Genomic DNA, 18,823 nt, shown 5'->3' on the forward strand with positions numbered 1-18,823 from the left:
AAACGTAGCAAAAGGTAGTCAGGCGACTTGCGTATTTCTGGCCATTTTTCTAACCGATGATATATTTCATCAGTGTTAAAAAGGGAGCACAATAGTTGCGAATATTTGTTAGAATACAACTCAGTGGAACCTCTCTCACGCCATGAAATTAAAGACTGTAGCCACAGAATTAGGAACATACATAACAAAATCTTAATGTCTGTTCCGTTATCGTAAAAAAATCTAATTGCGAGAAGCATTTAGGGTATATTTATTGCTACAAATTAAATCATCTTTCCTATTGTCGTAAGAACGAGCCATAGACGTAGGGAATCACACTACACAATGTTTGTCATTTCACTGCGAAAACAGAATGATCGACATATTATTTCATTTCAGTTGCTGGCAAAATACGAATTAATGGAATACTGATTACTGCAGTCGACGGCCAGGAGTAAGCCAGCTGAGAAGCTATACTGTCTAGTGTCTACATCTTGAAATCATTGCGATTATTTCTTCCGGTCACAATAAACGTAGGTCTACGTAATTTCTGCTATGCACTTATGTACAACAGCACAGAGCCTTACATCATCTTCAACGCAATATAATTTCCCATTCACAAACTTAGTACAATCAAATCTCGTCACATATTTGTTTTTAGGAACTGCATCATGGGACGAAACATCATCAGGACGCCATTTTGGAAGGCTGTAGTGGTCGTTTATTAAGAAAGAACGTATTACTCTGTGCATTAAAGAAAGCCGGATACAATTATAACTGTCCAATGGATAATATTTTGCGTGAGTTTACTTTGCAGCTGCTACAGGTATAGTCTTTGTAGTGCTAGAAATGGTCGATAATCGGCGTACCCTTGGCTCGCTGCTCAGAAAACCCTGCCTTCCCCCCAGTGCACTTCAGCGTTAGTTCAGTATTTTAATCTTGTTAATATACACGTGCGCGCAAGGCTGACTAGGTTTTCAAATCGCATTACTGTAACAAGATTTGTCGTAAGCGCCGTGTCCCAGTCTGGGGGTATAAAGCGTCTCGTTTGTTTTTGCGAGCGGGGAAAGGAAGGGTTTTAGTAGGCTGCCTGTAGTATTGCGTCGTCTGTACCACACCCAACAGGCAGAAAACATCGAGTGTGTACTGTGCGCTAATGTGTTTATGCGGAAAGATTTGGTGGTTATTATTAATGTTCATAGGAGTGCTACGTTTGTGAGAAGCCAAGTGAGGGTTTGTAAAACGGCTCGGAAAACGGCTCGAAACAGATAATATTGGCTGAGCCAACCCTCCGAAGCTAAAACATGGCGTGCTGCCTTTCAGAAGAGGCGAAGGAGCAGAAGCGAATAAATCAAGAAATCGAAAGGCAGCTTCGGAGGGATAAACGTGATGCGAGACGGGAGCTGAAACTTTTACTTCTAGGTAAGTACTCCGACGAACTGATGGTGTATTTGTGATGTCATCATTGTATTTTGTTTTGACAGTTTGACAGTTTTAGGATCATGAAAGCCGATTTTAGTGTTCCAAGACTTTTTCTTTTTCCAAATGTTTTAGAAAACTAATTTACAGTTAGAACACTCAGAACCAGCAATATTTTCCTCTTGCCTTTACATGATTTTTTAATGTAAATCTGGTCAGACAAACTTTAGAAATACACCAGGCTAGATAAATCTGCACTATCCTAGTGCTTCACTGAAATACTTCTGTGGTTCTAAATTGTCTGCTACCATTTTAAAATGATTTACGAAAGATGGTAGGGAGATTTCATTGCCGTGTGTTGTGAAACCTTATTCTTACCTATTTGGCTGATCTATCAAGATTGTTAGTCGTCGTTGATTAGTGTACAAAACTATACCTATAAACAGCTAACATGTAGCAGTTAGGGGCTTGAATGTTTTCATTTAATAAATTGTTACTGGTTACAATGCCAAAATATTAATCTAGGATGTCGTAGAGCTGTTATAGCTAAATATTTCCGTCATAGAACGAAGTAATCGGCAGTAATTTTTGTATAAGAATCGAAACTGATTTCGTATCTTGTTCGCGATTCAGAGAAACACGTCGAAGATTTTCCAGTGCTGTTAGAATTCATTACACTCTTAAAATTCCTAAGCATTGATGCATCTGACTGAAGCAATGGAAATGGATTGAACAGTTGGTCTAACTTTCTCAAACATACATTTGTATGCCAAATGTTTACCTAATTGTATTAGTATATGAAAGCAGACATTGTTCTTTCTGTTGTAGACCTCTAATGTGTTTTGCAGTAATCTGCAACAGCTACATTTATCTACAATATGCATGTGCCGTATGTATCTTTTTCTGTATAACTGTTTGTAAGACGAATTCGGTAATAAACATGGAAATTCATTTAGCTCAGGAGCTAAATTTTCGTTTTCATCTGTCATTCCCAAAAAAAAAAAAAAAAAAAAAAAAAAAAATATTTAAATAATTTCATCAGTGATGATAGAAATAGCAAATTTTAACTCTTTGAACGAAACTGTAAATATTTCAATTATTCAATCTCAGCTCTAAGATGGTGGTGTTGTGTATGTTTAATATTCACTTACTTCTTGCCTTTGATTACCTCAATGTTGATAGAAAGTTAACCATAGATATTTGTTTCTTGACTAAGAAGTTGTCTCCACACAATTTAATATGTGAACTATACTAAGAGACGTACCACCTGAAATTTTCTATTCTTCTGTGTGCCTTGCTTTGTAATTTTTGGGTTTTACTAAGCTTTGTTGTGTTTAGAGACCTAATACCAATGTGTATTCTTTGTGGATATGTTTGCATTACGGAGGAGTGACAGAAAAAACAGTGTAGTGCTTATTTCCTGCAGTGTATTTGTTAATATCCTAGACAATAGGCTAAACAGAATTTGTACCACAAATACACTAGTACTTGTGTAAAACAATTTTTTGCACATGGGAGTTTGTTTGAGAGAGTGCAGTTTCATAATTACATTATCATTGCAATGTTCTTTGTCTGTAAATGCAACATCAGCCTGTTTGAACCACAGAAGGGATTTAATATGTTAAGTGAACAAGGATTCCACTTGGTGTCCCATTAATAATTTAGAACATATCCTGGATTTACCTTGGTAGTTAAACATGTATAGCCTGAAGTCAGCTTTAACTGGTCCATCTCAACCCAGCAGGCTACCTTCCTGAATTCTGATTTTCGCCAAACCTCTGGCAGTATGAAATGCCTACCCCTACAACCTCTGCTAGCCCAAATCCTCAGCTATTTCTTTCCTTACTCCATTTCTCCCATTCTTTCTTATCCTGTATTTTCCAATCCTTTTTGTCCTGTTCAGACATTTCTCACCCTCCCTCCGTCCCTCCTGCTTATACTCGCTCTCCCTCCCTCCCTCCATCACCTACATTCACTCACATTCCCTCCCTCACACCTACACACTCTATTCATCCCTCCCTCCCATTCACTCACTCACTCACCCTCCTCCCTCCCACTTTCCCTTCCTACTCTCCCTCCCTCACACCTACACTCTCCCTCCCTCACACCTACACTCTCCCTCCCTCACACCTACACTCTCCCTCCCTCACACCTACACTCTCCCTCCCTCACACCTACACTCTCCCTCCCTCACACCTACACTCTCCCTCCCTCACACCTACACTCTCCCTCCCTCACACCTACACTCTCCCTCCCTCACACCTACACTCTCCCTCCCTCACACCTACACTCTCCCTCCCTCACACCTACACTCTCCCTCCCTCACACCCCCTCTTCCTTCCTTCCTTCCCACCCTCCCTCACACCCCCTCTTCCTTCCTTCCTTCCTTCCTTTCCACCCTCCCTCACACCCCCTCTTCCTTCCTTCCTTCCTTCCTTCCCACCCTCCCTCACACCCCCTCTTCCTTCCTTCCTTCCTCACCCCCCCTCTTCCTTCCTTCCTTCCTCCACACACCCCCCTCTTCCTTCCTTCCTCCCTCACACCCCCCTCTTCCTTCCTTCCTTCCCACCCTCCTCACACCCCCTCTTCCTTCCTTCCTTCCTTCCTTCCTTCCTCCCTCACACCCCCCTCTTCCTTCCTTCCTTCCTTCCTTCCTTCCTTCCTTCCTCACACCCCCCTCTTCCTTCCTTCCTCCCTCACACCCCCCTCTTCCTTCCTTCCTTTCTTCCTTCCTCACACCCCCCTCTTCCTTCCTTCCTTTCTTCCTTCCTCACACCCCCCTCTTCCTTCCTTCCTCCCTCACACCCCCCTCTTCCTTCCTTCCTTCCTTCCTTCCTTCCTTCCTTCCTTCCCTCCCTCACATGCCCTCTTCCTTCCTTCCTTCCTTCCTTCCTTCCTTCCTTCCCTCCCTCACACGCCCTCTTCCTTCCTTCCTTCCTTCCTTCCTTCCCTCCCTCACACCCCCTCTTCCTTCCTTCCTTCCTTCCCTCCCTCACAACCCCCTCTTCCTTCCTTCCTTCCTTCCTTCCTTCCTTCCTTCCTTCCTCCCTCACACCCCCTCTTCCTTCCTTCCTTCCTTCCTTCCCTCCCTCACACCCCCTCTCCTTTCTTCCTTCCCTCCCTCACACCCCCTCTTCCTTCCTCACACCCCCCTCTTCCTTCCTTCCTTCCTCACACCCCCCTCTTCCTTCCTTCCTCCCTCACACCCCTTCCCTCCCTCCCTCACACCCCTTCCCTCCCTCCCTCACACCCCTTCCCTCCCTCCCTCACACCCCCCTTCCCTCCCTCCCTCACACCCCTTCCCTCCCTCCCTCACACCCCCTTCCCTCCCTCCCTCACACCCCCTTCCCTCCCTCCCTCCCTCCCTCCCTCCTTCCTTCCCACACCCCCTTCCACACCCCCTTCCCACACCCCCCTTCCCACACCCCCCTTCCCACACCCCCCTTCCCACACCCCCTTCCCACACCCCCCTTCCCACACCCCCTTCCCACACCCCCTTCCCACACCCCCTTTCCCACACCCCCTTCCCACACCCCCCTCCCTCCCTCCCTCCCTCCCTCACACACCCTCCCTCCCTCCCTCCCTCCCTCACACCCCCTTCCTCCCTCCCTCACACCCCCTTCCCTCCCTCCCTCACACCCCCTTCCCTCCCTCCCTCACACCCCCTTCCCTCACACCCCCTTCCCTCCCTCACACCCCGTCCCTCCCTCCCTCACACCCCGTCCCTCTTTCCCTCCTCTTCCTTCTTCCTTCTTCCCTCCCCCACACCCCCCTCTTCCTTCCTCCCTCCCCCCACACCCTCCTCTTCCTTCCATCCCTGCCTCCCTCACACCTAAATCTCCCCATCTTTCTCACCTCCTCCCATCTACACCTGCCTTCCCATGCTCCTCATATCTACTCCCTCCCTCCCTACCACCTACTGTCTCCTGTCACACTACCCCCCATCTTCTCTCTCTCTCTCTCTCTCTCTCTCTCTCTCTCTCTCTCTCCTCCCCCTCCCTCTCCTCCCCCCTCCTCTCTCCCCCTATCCCACCCCCCCCCCTCTATCCCCACCTGTGCTGAGAGGGATTCCAGACATCTGGTGGTCAGAGGTATATTTTCCTCCTATCTCACTTTCTCCGGCCGAAACCCTTTACTCTCTGAGGAAGAAATGTGTAAATTACATAATCTGCAAATAGTATTATTTTACTTTCAGGGGCTTCTCTCTCTCTCCTCTCTCTCTCTCTCTCTCCCCCCCCCCCTCCCCCACTCTCTCTCTCTCTCTCTCTCTCTCTCTCTCTCTCTCTCTCTCTCTACCCCCACTCTCTCTCTCTCTCCCTCCCCCCTCCCTCTCTCCCCCTATCCCCCCCCCCATCTATCCCCACCTGTGCTGAGAGGGATTCTACCTGAAGGAAGCACTGACCAACAAGTTTGATTTCTTGGAAATACATTGGCTCAGTATACTTACAACGCATAACAGCTTAATGACTTTAATTTATTTCTGTTGGCTAATTCTGAGACAGACTGGAAGTAGCAGAAAATGTGGTTCTAGAGTTATATTTCAGATATAGTTTTTAGTACCAGTGTTACGGATTTGACCTCAAATGAGACAGGCAGAGAGAGTGTGTGTGTGTGTGTGTGTGTGTGTGTGTGTGAGAGAGAGAGAGAGAGAGAGAGAGAGAGAGAGAGAGAGAGAGAGGGGGAGGAGCAAATGCACATTTTCTGTTTCAAGCTAACTACACCAGTTTCTGAAAATGTTTGTGAAACATAAAATTCTAACTTTGATTATCACCACCGTACAAAACCTGTTACCATATTTGATGATGAATAGGCTGATAAAATATACTTTGTATGAAAGTAGAGATGCTGGCGGAGAATTGATTCAGTTGCTCCAGTCCTAGCTGGTACTGAGTCAGGAGCAGAATGCTACTCTGTGGTCGGACAGGGGGACTTTGGGAAGTGGTGGGTGACTGGAGAGATAGACATAGAACTGTCATCAACATCTGACAAACAAAATTATATTCTCCATAACAAGCTTTATAGTTACTACTGTGACATCTTATTGGATGGCTTCACCAACTTGTAACTACCAACCAACCAAGTCCTCGAACTGTGTTACAGATCTGTCTGCAAAACACAACCTATTTTTGTAAAAATAATACAGAAATAAAGTAAATATCATCAAGGCTCTGTTCTGTCTGTCTGTCTGTCTTTACACACCTTATCATCATCTTAGAACTTAATGCTGACATCCGCTTTTGTTAGGTTCAACCCTTCTGATTTGACATTGTGTGTCTCGCCATATACTGATCTGACACTAAGCATTTTCACACCATGTCATCTCTCTCTCTCTCTCTCTCTCTCTCTCTCTCACACACACACACACACACACACACACACATACACACACACACACTGCCTACCATCGATAATCTTACGTTAAATGATTAATGCAGTAAGACATGTATTATACTTAGAAACAGTATACATGTTGTGAAGTACCATAACTTACGTCACACAAATTACTAAGACAATAGGGTCATTCCATATCAAATCACCCAATAAAAAATAAATTTTACACCCACCTCCTTAGATTTTCATGAAATTTGGCTCAATGAGCCAAATACCATCCTGACAACACCTGCAATTTTTTTTGCTGTATATCTTATAGTTTTTTTAATACATTTTTAAAGTTTTTATGTTTAGCATTTTCCGAACCTTCGGAAATGATAAATTTAATTTGTATTCAAAACTTTAAAATTGCGTATCTTAAAAACTCTTTTAGATAACATCATAAATTTTTGCAGCAAGTTATTCAAGTTATTTGAAGATAAAAATGATACTATTAAAATATATTATTTTCTATGAAAAAAAAAATGTATTTTTTTTTAACAGATGTTTTGTTTTATAAGAATTGCAGTCTCAGACCTGATAGAATGCTCAAATTTGTTTTAATTTACTCTTAAACATATGGGCTACTTGATAAAACAAAAATAATGATGGCTTTTTAACATGTTTATTAACTATAGTAGATTACATTAGAATTATGTACAAAGATAGTGTACTTATGACACTTATGTATAACCCAACTGATTGCTTGAAACATTGAATTTTTTGAGTAATTTTGTCTTTTTAATAAACGTTAATGCTGATTCAAACTGTTTTTCCACTTCATCCAACAAGAGCTTTCAGTTCTCTTAATATACTCTTTTTTGAAGTAATACATTCTTCCAGTGCCACTTCATTGAGGTGTGTCTACCACACAGACTATGTGCTCCAAAGGCACTATGCAAGAATCTTCTCTTACAGGCCAATAAAATGATGCAGCTGGTCCTGAAGGATTAAGAAATAGAAATTCTGCATCTTCTTCATCATTGAATATTGTTTTTACCAGTCCAAAGTACCAGTTACCATCATAATTTGCAGCCACATAGCTATTTATGGATGGTTCAACACGAACCCAATCAGAAGAAGAATGGAAAGAAAAGACTAAGGAGGGTTTTACACTATCTGTAGTCCTTCTAATTTCAAGGTTGTTTGTTGGAAGTGGTTTGAAGTTGTGAAAACTTCTTGTTCCAGGAATGGTTTGGGTTGCTGAAAAACGTTTTTCTGGTTTTAACCACAGCAAATCAGTTTTTTTTGTCAATAAAGTGAAAATGAAAGTTTTCAATATTTTTTTTCACAAAACTTGTACACATTGATTGCTGTCATTATGTGTTCTTCGTCTGAAAGCTGTAGACTGCCTTTCCTTAAAATTCTTTTAATAGTTCCTCCTAGGCCATCACAAATTGACTTCCCATGACTTGTTGCAAAAAAAAAGTGTGTTGGGCCTTCAAATTAGTGTCTCTCTAGTGTTCAGTCAAATTTTTAAAACTGTTTCTATTTTTGTACTGCCCAGCACAAACATCTGTAATGTAGTGAACTGAGTCAATGACAGTATGATGTAATGACAGGCACTTTGTAGTTTCTTTTTGTACAAAGTTAACAAAACCAGTGTCATGTTCTTGGTCATCACTAATAAAACAGTGGTTGGAAACAAAAACATTGTTTTCCTCATTTCTTAGAAAAGCTCCAACTGGGTGTAGAGTACAACCACCTCTATTCCAGTGGTAACTTTGGATCTCATTTTGTATAACAAAGGAATAATTTTCACTGAAATCCATCACAATAATTGCTGTTTTGGGTGGTGGGTCTTCTTTCAATCTTTCAAAGGCTGCTGATTGGGATTTTGCTATAAACGAGTGCGGGCTGAGCTTTTCCCATGACCTAACCAATAAAGAAATGTAGTCTTCAATACTGATAGACTGTTTGATCAATTCTGCCCTGTCTGTGTTAACTCTTTGGAGCACGGTGGTATACATAGTATACCACCTTTTGAAAATTTTCTTGGCTCTTTGCACAGTGGTTTAACTGCACGACCACCACTCTAATATGCTCACCTAGTTCTCTACTTATCAGACAGATGGCACTCACTGCCTATAAGGAATCAGTTCCCGCCAAGAATTGCATAGATTACAACTGTGAAAGCTGCGTGCTGAGTTGTGCATGGTTTTTGCGTGTGAATAGTGGTTTATAACGAATTTCTTGTTGCGCCTGTGTTTTTTCCATATCTTGGACGTCACAGCTACGGTATGAACCCATGTATACATTCATATGCACAATCTTCCGTTATTTATATACAATTTATTTTGGTGGTATATTATTTGTACCACCGTGCATGTAGCAGTATTCTATTGCATTTCGTTTCCTAGTATAAAATTCGAAATCCTCCGCTACAAAGTTTAGTTTTTAATTGTGTTGTGACTTATTTTAGCTCTTTCTCCATTTTGTTTTGCTTACGTATTCTTTACTTGGATTCAGGCTGTTGTTTGAAAATGAAAATGTCAAGAAGAGGCTTACGAGATGAAGAAATCGAACGATTATTGTGTGAAATTCCATCAGACGAGGATTCCACTGTTGACACCACAGATGACGAATCTGATTATGAAGCAAGCATTGTTGCGGAGGCTATTGTGTCGTCTGAAGGCGAAGTTTCAGAGAGCGAGGAAGAAAGTGAGTCCACTCCGCCAAAACGCGCTGCTGACACAGCGCCAACTTGGGGACAACAATTCAATGCTACCTCAGGAATGCAGTTCGACAGTGAATCAGGACCAAGTGCTTTTATTAGGGACATTGATGATCCAGAACCTATCGATATATTCGAAAAAATATTTCCAAAAGAGCTAGTTGAGCTAATCGTTTTCCAAACAAATTTATATGCGACGCAATCTGGCAAGTCTTTCACTCCAACAACTGACAATGAAATACGAACTTTCCTGGGAATCAACATTTTGATGGGTATAAAGCGTATGCCAGCATACAGAGACTACTGGTCTAGTGCCCCAGAACTTCATGATCGTTATATTGCATCTCTGATGGCAGTAAATCGGTTTGGATGGTTACTGAGGAACATTCATCTGAATGATAACACATTGCATCCAGAAAAAGGACACCCAGGTTATGACAAACTGTACAAGCTGCGACCAGTGATCAAGATACTATCTGAATCTTTTTCCAAGTGTTACCAACCCAGCAAACACCTAGCAATTGATGAGTCAATGATCAAATTCAAAGGCCGCAACAGTATGAAACAATACATGAGAGATAAACCCATAAAGCGTGGTTACAAAGTGTGGATGCTGTGTGACAAGACCTCTTACAACTTGAAATTTGATATTTACACCGGAAAAGTAGGTGACACAGTGCAAACAGGCCTTGGGGAGCATGTAGTGCTGAGTTTGTCCTCTGAACTCGTAAATAAAGGCCATTATCTTTATTTCGACAACTATTTCAATAGCTATAACTTGTTGGCTGGTTTACAGCAGAGAAACATATATGCCTGTGGGACAGTTCAACCAACAAGGAAACATTTACCCAAATTAAAAACAGACAAAGAATTAAGCAGAGGTGAATTTGACTGGAGGGTCAGCAACTGTGGCATCCTCTACTTGAAGTGGAAAGATAAGAGAGCTGTTCATCTCCTTTCAAATTTTCACAGTCCTGAAGTTACTACAGTGACTCGCCGTGAAAGAGATGGTTCACGCATAGAGCTACCTTGTCCTCAAGCAGTGATGGATTACAATGCACACATGAACAATGTCGACAAGTTCGACCAACTGAAAAAATCATATGAAATAAGCCGGAGAAGTAAAAAGTGGTGGCACCGAATATTCTTTCACCTGCTTGATGTCAGTATCGTCAACAGCTATATAATTTGGAAGGAACTAGGCGATAGAGAAAAAATGACTGCCAAAGTCTTCAGGATGAGTATCCTGCAAAGCTTAGTAACCCAGAAAACACCATTGAGGCCATCTAGACTTCATGAGAGTCAAGTCCACGTAAAGAAAAACAAGCCATATGTTTCCTCACGCCAGCGTCTCGACAATTCATCCCACCAGCCAGAGCGTACTACCGCCAGACGTTGTGCGAAATGCAGTACAAAAAAGAAGCAAGTGCGCACTTTCTGGATGTGCGCTGAATGCAAAGTGCCTTTGTGCCTTAGCAAAACAAAAAGGTGCTTTCAAGATTTTCACAAAAAGGAATAAGAAACATATTTTATTTGTAAGGTTTGTAATTTGATTTTGTATTGTAAATGACCAATTGCCAGAAATAAAATTATTTTACATTAATTATACTAATTATTACTGCTTAGAGTAGAATTTAAAGGTGAGTTACAAGCACAAACCAAGATATCTCAAAAACTTTAGGTACGGCCCTAAGTGGCATGGTGGTATATTATATATACCACCATCTAAAACCAAAATCAATACAATAAAAAATTTTAATTCATGTTTTCCTTTATTAGCAACCCCACCAGACATAGAAAATGCATGTTTTATTAAAAAATTAATTAAACATAAAATCTGTGCATCAAAGAGTTAACGCACTGACTGATTACAATTTCTTCTTCTAAATCATAATCTTCACTTAGTTTTTCAGTTAAGTACTCAGTTAGTGCAGTATTTGCAGGACAGCTGTCGCAATGATGTAGCATGCAGTTTTGGTTTTCCATGTTGCATACAAGCATCTTAATTAGATCTTTATAAGATTCTTCAATTTTCACAGCATCCAATAACAGTTTAACATTCTGGTGGATACTGCATACACATACAGTGTGTGTGCCTGCAGCACCGGCAAGGATACATCATTTACGTCTCAAGAAACAAAATTTTGATAATCCTACTTCTACCTCGGGATTCTCCCATTTGAAAGAATAATAGAGTTCTCTCAAGTTACACAAAATGAGTCTTTTTTGCATGTACACATTTTTTTGAACACTTACTTTGTCTTTCGTTCCAGGTAGCACTCTGGAACTTTCATCCTTTTCATAAAAATGTTAAAAGTCTTACTGTATTTTCAGAAAGAGTTTTACCTTTTTTTGGACCAGGAGTTTCCAAAATACCCTTTTCAGATTTTAGCTTTCTAGCTTGTCGCACCATGTACTCACTTACATTAAATTCTTTCATCACTTTATTTCGACTCCAAGAATCTGGAGCCAAGGTCAGAATCTGAATTTTTCTAGACCTCCCGACAGATGAAATCTTCTCTTTCGTAAGAGAAATCATTACATCAAAATCCTTTGCTTTCTCAACCACACTTGTATCTTCTTTGTCATCATCAGAACTTGGTGCATCATATTTTAAGGCTTTTGAAACCGCCTTTTTTGCAGTCTTTTCAATACTGCTAATCTTCCTTTTAAAATAAGACCCTTCACTTTGTTCTGACAAGCCATGAAGCTTTATCGGTGTTAAACCTAAATTATCAAGAGCAATGTTTGTTTGTACGAGGGATTCATTTCTGGATTCCAATGATTCTAATTCAACCATGACTTCATCATCTGTTTCACTTTCATTGACTTCAACTCTTAATTTTTCCTCACAAAAGTTATGGCATGTTGAACAAAGCTTTTGTCCAGGTTTTATGCTAATATTTTTTGTCAGTAGTTGTTTAGAAAGATCCAAGCCTACACTTCTCAACGATTTATTGATGGGCTTTTTGTGTTTTTTTAGTGGGTCTACACATGTTTGATACTTTTCAAAAACATTTAAAAAGTAGTAGCTGTGGTGTGAACATATATTCTTAAATTCACACAGATTAATTCCAGATTTTAAGTGGATCAAATCTTTTTCTTCCTCACTCAATTCAGATACCGGTTGTAACTTTTTTGAAGGTGTGTAGGTTGTTAAGAAACAGTCAGATTTTTTAAATAACCCTACGCTACAGGTTTGAATATCTGACATACTGGTTTCACTTCTGGTCTGATTACTGTTCTGGTTACTTTTATAGGATATTGGAAAAGAATCTCTGTAAACTAAGTAACAGTACTTACTGAAAGTTCGAATAAACTTAATAAAATACTATCCAAGCACTATTTAACACTGTAATAATCTTTTACTTCAAAACACAGGAGTAACAAAACAAAATCCAAGCGTACATTGTTACTCCAAGAAGACAAAAACTTATTTTCGGTGTCTAAGTCACTTGGTACTTTTTATTTTTAAAATATAATTAATATTATTTTAAAAATTAGATAACTATTAAACAGGTTGAAAAGCCAACATAATTTTTCTTTTATCTAATAGCCTATACAATTAAGAGTATTTTAAAACAAATTTGAGCTTTCTATCAGGTCTGAGACTCTAGATATTGCAGTTTTTGTAAAACTAAACATCTGTTAGCTAAAAAAACACCTTTTTAAATTTTTTTTTCGTTTGGAAGATTTTGATATATCTTTATGGTAATTTTTTTCCAAAATTTCATACTGATATCTTGAGTATTCTTTAATATACAAATTTGTTTTAGTTGTGAGGACATGTTTAAGTTAAGATTTCCGACTGCTGAAACAACGCCAAATCTAAAAACTTTCAAAATTTATAAAAAAAACTATAAGAGATAGAACAAAATAATTTTACAAGTGCTTTCAGGATGATAAAAGAAGTAATTGTACCAAGTTTCATCAAAATCTGACATGGTTGGTGTCAAGGCCTGGGTGACTTGACATGGAATGACCCAATACTAACCCAGTATATGAAAATGAGAGCACTTAGCGACTTCCAACAAACTTTACACATAATTTTGAACCATTGTGAAACTTTATAACACTGTAACACATAGCAAAACGATGAAAGGAAACAAGTTTATTGCTTGCTAAATTTTCACTGTATATCCGGTAAAACTTCAACATCAGGCATGACATTTTATTCCTCCTTTATTACTATCTCTATTTGCAACACATTCTGCAGACATTCTCCATATACCATTGAATGTGCCTGCAAAATTATATCATTGTACGACATATAGATCAGCAGATACGTCCTAAACATGAAAGAGGGAGGACCTAGATTTTTCTTAAAAGTTGAGCACAAATTACCTGGACTAGTCGTGCAATGTCTGATTTGAGAGCTCCTATCAGCTGGCAACAAACTTCAAACAAAATTTCAGTCCTTTTCTAAACCTTTCTTTGCCTACATATATAGTATATTAATTCATTTGTAAAATATGAAACATTTGAAGCGGTTTTTTAAAGGGGAGTTAGATTGATTGAAGAGTTGGTGGTGTTAGTGGTGGTTTCATATTCTGGTACTGTACAGGTTTCAATGTAAAGTCGTACTTGAATGTATCAGTATTTTGCTTGTGCTACGTGTGTAGGTAATATGTTGTCATGATTTGTGAAATTTAAATTTTATGTGATGATTGGTTAGGAGTTACACAAAAACCATTATAATTACCAATAAAATATGTCCGCTTATTTAATCTTTAGGTAATGAAATCTCCCATTTCTGTGAAAAGTGGCATTTAATGCCCCTCTGTCCCTATTTTTTGTATATGCTTGACTTTTCAAGTGGGGGCCAATGTGGATTAATGCAGAAACAGAAGCAAAACTTTAAACAGCCAAGACCTCTATTGTAAAGTATTTATTGTGGTGACTGGTTCCTGCAAACTATATTGCTATCATCAGATCTCCTGCAGTACGTTTAGTCAAGATTCAATGAAGTGTACTGCAGAGATTTGACTATGGCAACGTAGTTTGCTGAAACTGGTCCTCACAATAAATGCTGTACAGTAGTGGTCTTGGCCGTTTGAAGTTGTACTTCTGTTTCTGCCTTTTTTTGTCCCTGACATGTAATGTCAAAAGAGCTGTACATCGCAAATATGTTATTGCATCTCATCTTGAGTTCAGGATTATGTGCAGTAATAGCCCCCAAGTGACATCGGTTCTAGATGTATCTTACTTAGCAGCCTAAGTCAATAATATAGTGTGCGAAGTTAAAAGCGGTGCCAGGCAAACCGTAAACTTCTGTGTAATCTGCTCACTGACCTGCATATAATAAGTTTTTTTTTTTTTCTTCTTCCTGTCCTCAGATTCTCTTTTGTCATTGCAGTTAGTTGTTCATTATTGGGTATTTATCTCTGCTGTAGGCTAAAGCACCTGACTTGTGTTATTTCACCATAGAAGAATTTTGCATACACTGTGTGTGTGTGTGTGTGTGTGTGTGTGTGTGTGTAATCAACAGGAGGTTGCCAGATTTTATGCTGAGATAATGTACCATCATTGTAAAATAATTGACTAACTCGAAACTGTAGGAAGATATTGCAGTTATGATTGAAGGATCATACATAACCAAGCTAAATTAAACTTTTTGTTAGCAGTATATCTGAATCATGAGTGAGCTTTTTTATATTGCTTGAATTATGTTTGTGCAGTGAATAAAATGTTGACTCACATGCCACAGGTACTGGTGAGTCGGGGAAGTCGACATTCATCAAGCAGATGCGTATCATCCATGGCTCGGGGTACTCTGATGAAGATAAACGAGGTTTCATCAAATTGGTTTACCAGAACATATTCATGGCCATGCAAAGTATGATTAGGGCCATGGAGTTATTAAAGATACAATATGCGCAGTCATCAAATATAGTAAGTAGCCATTGCTCTGTGTTAAAGACTTAGTATGAGATTAGTAATATACAATTAATTTTTATTATAATTATAATTGCTTATGATAGACATACAGTAAGTATACTATGAAGAAGCCAGTAGGTGTATACTGTTCTACTGATACTTGTTCCACTTCAGTAATTACAGTTGGAAATTCTTTGCTTGTTTGCATATTTCACCTATATGATCAAATCATTAAAGACCTCATTAGAAAGATGAACCTTTAAAACTGACATGTGAAAATAAAAGTAAACAATATCCCAGTGTGTTCTGTACATAAGAGCATGTCACTTGGAAGCTGAATAACATTTTGCATTACTACTTGCCATTGTAAAGATTTAAATATGCTTTTATTTTGCTTTCATTATGGAACAGTTTTGCTTGTGAAGCCATTTTCAATTTTCTGAAGTTCACATTGAGTGTTACTTATGAGGCTGAATCAACTATAAACAGGATTTTTGTTCTTGAGCATCAACCATTGTTTGGATTAGACTTGCATTTCTAGTATTGTTGGGAGGTGCCCATTAGCAATGGGGATAGCCTGCTGTTACATACTTCTAACAGCTTCATCGGCAATGCCCACTATGTCGGACCAGTAGGTGCACCTCTTCACTTCACAACACATAAATATAAAATTTAGTGTTTGTGAAGGAGTGACAGAAATTTTCCAGAGATTGACAGCACATGTCGGTGATCAAACATTGACAAGTATGCACGTGTTTGCCTGGCGTAAATAATTCAAGGAAGGACATGAATGTGTGGAAAATCAGAAACACGATTGCCATCCCCGGACCAGCATTACAGATGAAAATCTCCGAGTAGTTTGAGACATTCTTGAAGACGCTCGACGGGCAAGATTATCAGATATTGCAGAACAGGTTGGAATAAGTTTGGGAGGTGTCACACGATCATCACAAATGCCCTACAGTTGTGTAAAAGGATGTTGCAGATGCGTCTCTCACCTTTTGACCAAAACTAAGAAGTTGAGGCATTTGGAGGTACATCAGAGACTTACAGCAAAGTTTGCAAAAGAAGGTTACGGATTTTTTAGTAGGATTGTCAACTGCGATGAAATGTTGGTTCCATTACACCCCTGAATCCATACCTTCCAAGAAGTAGTGGCAGAGGAAAGGGGAGAGAGCCCCAGTGAAAGCAGGGACCCGACTATCAGCTGGCGGGACTCATCTTGATTACTCTCTTTAAAGCATAGACCTATCATTCTGTGATTTCCATTTGTTTGGATTTCGTAAGGAGTACTGCAGCATGGCAAGGGTGTGGGGGGGTGGGTGTGAGTGTCGAGGAAGGCAGCAGGTGCACGGGATAAGAATGTGATGTGAGCACTGATAACGTGGAGGAATCTGTTGGGAGAGGATGACAGAACACAGACTGAGTGGGAGTGGGTGCAGGTGCAGGTGCAGGATGAATGAAGTCAGGCTCCTGGGCTTGGCTGGAAGTGGTTGTGGGACAGCGAGCTAGTGGAGACTAGAGGTCGGGAGTATTATGGAAACAAAGAACATGTTGCGAGTCAATCTGGATAGCACATTTTGTGAAGCAGCCATTTAGAGCCTGTTGTGCTCAGCAGTGTGCTTCACCACTGGGTGGTCAGCTATGCTTCCGACCACAGTTCGGCAGTGGTCTATCTTTTGTGCAGACACCTAGCTGGTAGTCATACTCATTACTGGGCAGAAATTGTGGCTGAGTTGGTATTACACGTCTGCTTTCACACGTGGCCCTGCCTCTGATGGGCAGACAATTATGGTAAACTCATCCTGGTGCTCTTCGAACCTGACATGTACACTGTGACCTGCGTGACATGTTGCATTGTCCTGCTGGTAGATGCCGTTGTGCCAAGAAGAAACACTCGCATAGGGAAGGCTAAATGTGTACTTGGGTTGATCAATTGTCTCTTCCAGAATGACAAGATCACATAGGAATGCCACGCAAACATTTCCCAGACTATAATACTTCCTCCTCCAGCTCAGACACTTACCTGCCAATGACCGTCTGTCCGATGGAGCATGAAATGTGCTTCACGTGAAAAGGCCACCTGTCGCCATTTGGAGGACATCCAGCTGCAGTATTGGCATCAAATTCCAGCCTTCATTGTCGGTGAACAGCTGTCGGCGTGGCTGCGTGGATCAGACGCATGCTGCAGAGGCTCTTACGCAGCAGCATTAGCTGAACGGTTGCTAAGGAGACACTGTTGGTAGCTCCTCATTTCGTCTGGCTACTTGTCGTTCGACCCTGTCATCTGTGACCCGTGGTCCACTACAGTCGTGTCAGCACTGATTTTGGGTAGTGCCATTTTACCATGTACAGTACACATTGACAATGGTGGCACACTAATAGTTCACAAATTTAACCGTTTCAGAAATTCTTCCAGTCTTGGCCCAAAAGCCAGTGGTCACGATCTTTTGGACGTCAGCTAAATCGCTCCATTTCAGCATTACGACGATGACTGTGCTGTTTTTCGCATCCTCAAAAGTTGCTCTGAGCACTATGGGACTTAACTTCTGAGGTCATCAGTCCCCTAGAACTTAGAACTACTTAAACCTAACTAACCTAAGGACATCACACACATCCATGCCCGAGGCAGGATTCGAACCTGCATCCTCCTGACACATTATATACCCTCCTCCACTGCTAGTGCTGCCACCTGTTGCCTGTGAACGGTCATTGCACGTTGATGTCGAACATATGCAGTGGGCACATTAATGTGATTGGATCACAATATACAGAAAAATAAACATTTAGCAGGGAAAACTAGAAAGGAAAAGACACCTCAAACCACATAACTCTTGTGTTTATTTTAGAAATATAACATAGTACTGTGCTTACAGGGTAGTTGTTCATTATTTTGGAGTAAGTTTTTTGAAAATATGTTTCAAGAGAGACATGTTTTTTAAAGTGATTTGCTTCACAGATGTGCCAAAAGTACATGTCTCATAAAAGCAAGTGTAGACTGCTGTCATTTCCAGAATATATTTAAATGTTTTTATGTAATCTGCGCTGCCAACAAACAAAATTTCAGTCATACGCTATAAGTGTTTGAAACAGTTGATATCCTCCAGCAACAGTTGAAATGTTAAATTTGATGGTTGCTTCAATGTTCTTCTGCACAAATTAAGAAAAATGAGTTAATTTCAATTTTCACTGATTACAGTTAACTCATCACTACTGGCAAAAGTCTTCTTTCATCAGTCGCTCTCATGCACGAATGTTAATAAACACTGCAATATGTACTTTCAATTTACGACAGTGCACTTAAGTTATTCTGGTGTTTTTTTATTGTACTTGTGTGTTCACGAATGTACTCCAAAACCCCTAATAGACAGAAGTTCGTCAGGTATTTGTATAGAACTCAGTGTCAGGTCTTTTTCAAAGAACTCCCCAAAGAACTTGAAAAGCACATCAAGACAGATTTCCTTCATCGAAGCGTGTGCTGTTGTGTTCCCCAATCCAATGCAC

At 40.3% G+C, this 18,823-nt stretch overlaps 1 protein-coding gene across 7 annotated transcripts in view; it reads left to right on the forward strand.

Annotated features, from left to right (window-relative positions):
* Positions 1-666: 666 nt before the first annotated feature.
* Positions 667-18,823, forward strand: part of LOC126109667 (guanine nucleotide-binding protein G(q) subunit alpha) — a 92,254-nt gene continuing 74,097 nt past the window's right edge. Inside the window, exons 1-3 of one of the 7 annotated variants that reach the window (XM_049914716.1) lie at positions 667-779; positions 1,182-1,401; positions 15,150-15,334. In XM_049914716.1, coding sequence (XP_049770673.1) covers positions 1,284-1,401; positions 15,150-15,334 — 303 coding nt within the window. In that variant the 5' untranslated portion in view covers positions 667-779; positions 1,182-1,283. Of the gene's footprint in view, positions 806-831; positions 1,402-15,149; positions 15,335-18,823 lie in introns of those variants that run through there. The other 6 variants (XM_049914717.1, XM_049914715.1, XM_049914714.1 and 3 more) reach the window with 6 other exon arrangements.

The sequence above is a fragment of the Schistocerca cancellata genome, chromosome 12 (genome assembly GCF_023864275.1).
Source record: "Schistocerca cancellata isolate TAMUIC-IGC-003103 chromosome 12, iqSchCanc2.1, whole genome shotgun sequence".
Taxonomy (NCBI): domain Eukaryota; kingdom Metazoa; phylum Arthropoda; class Insecta; order Orthoptera; family Acrididae; genus Schistocerca; species Schistocerca cancellata.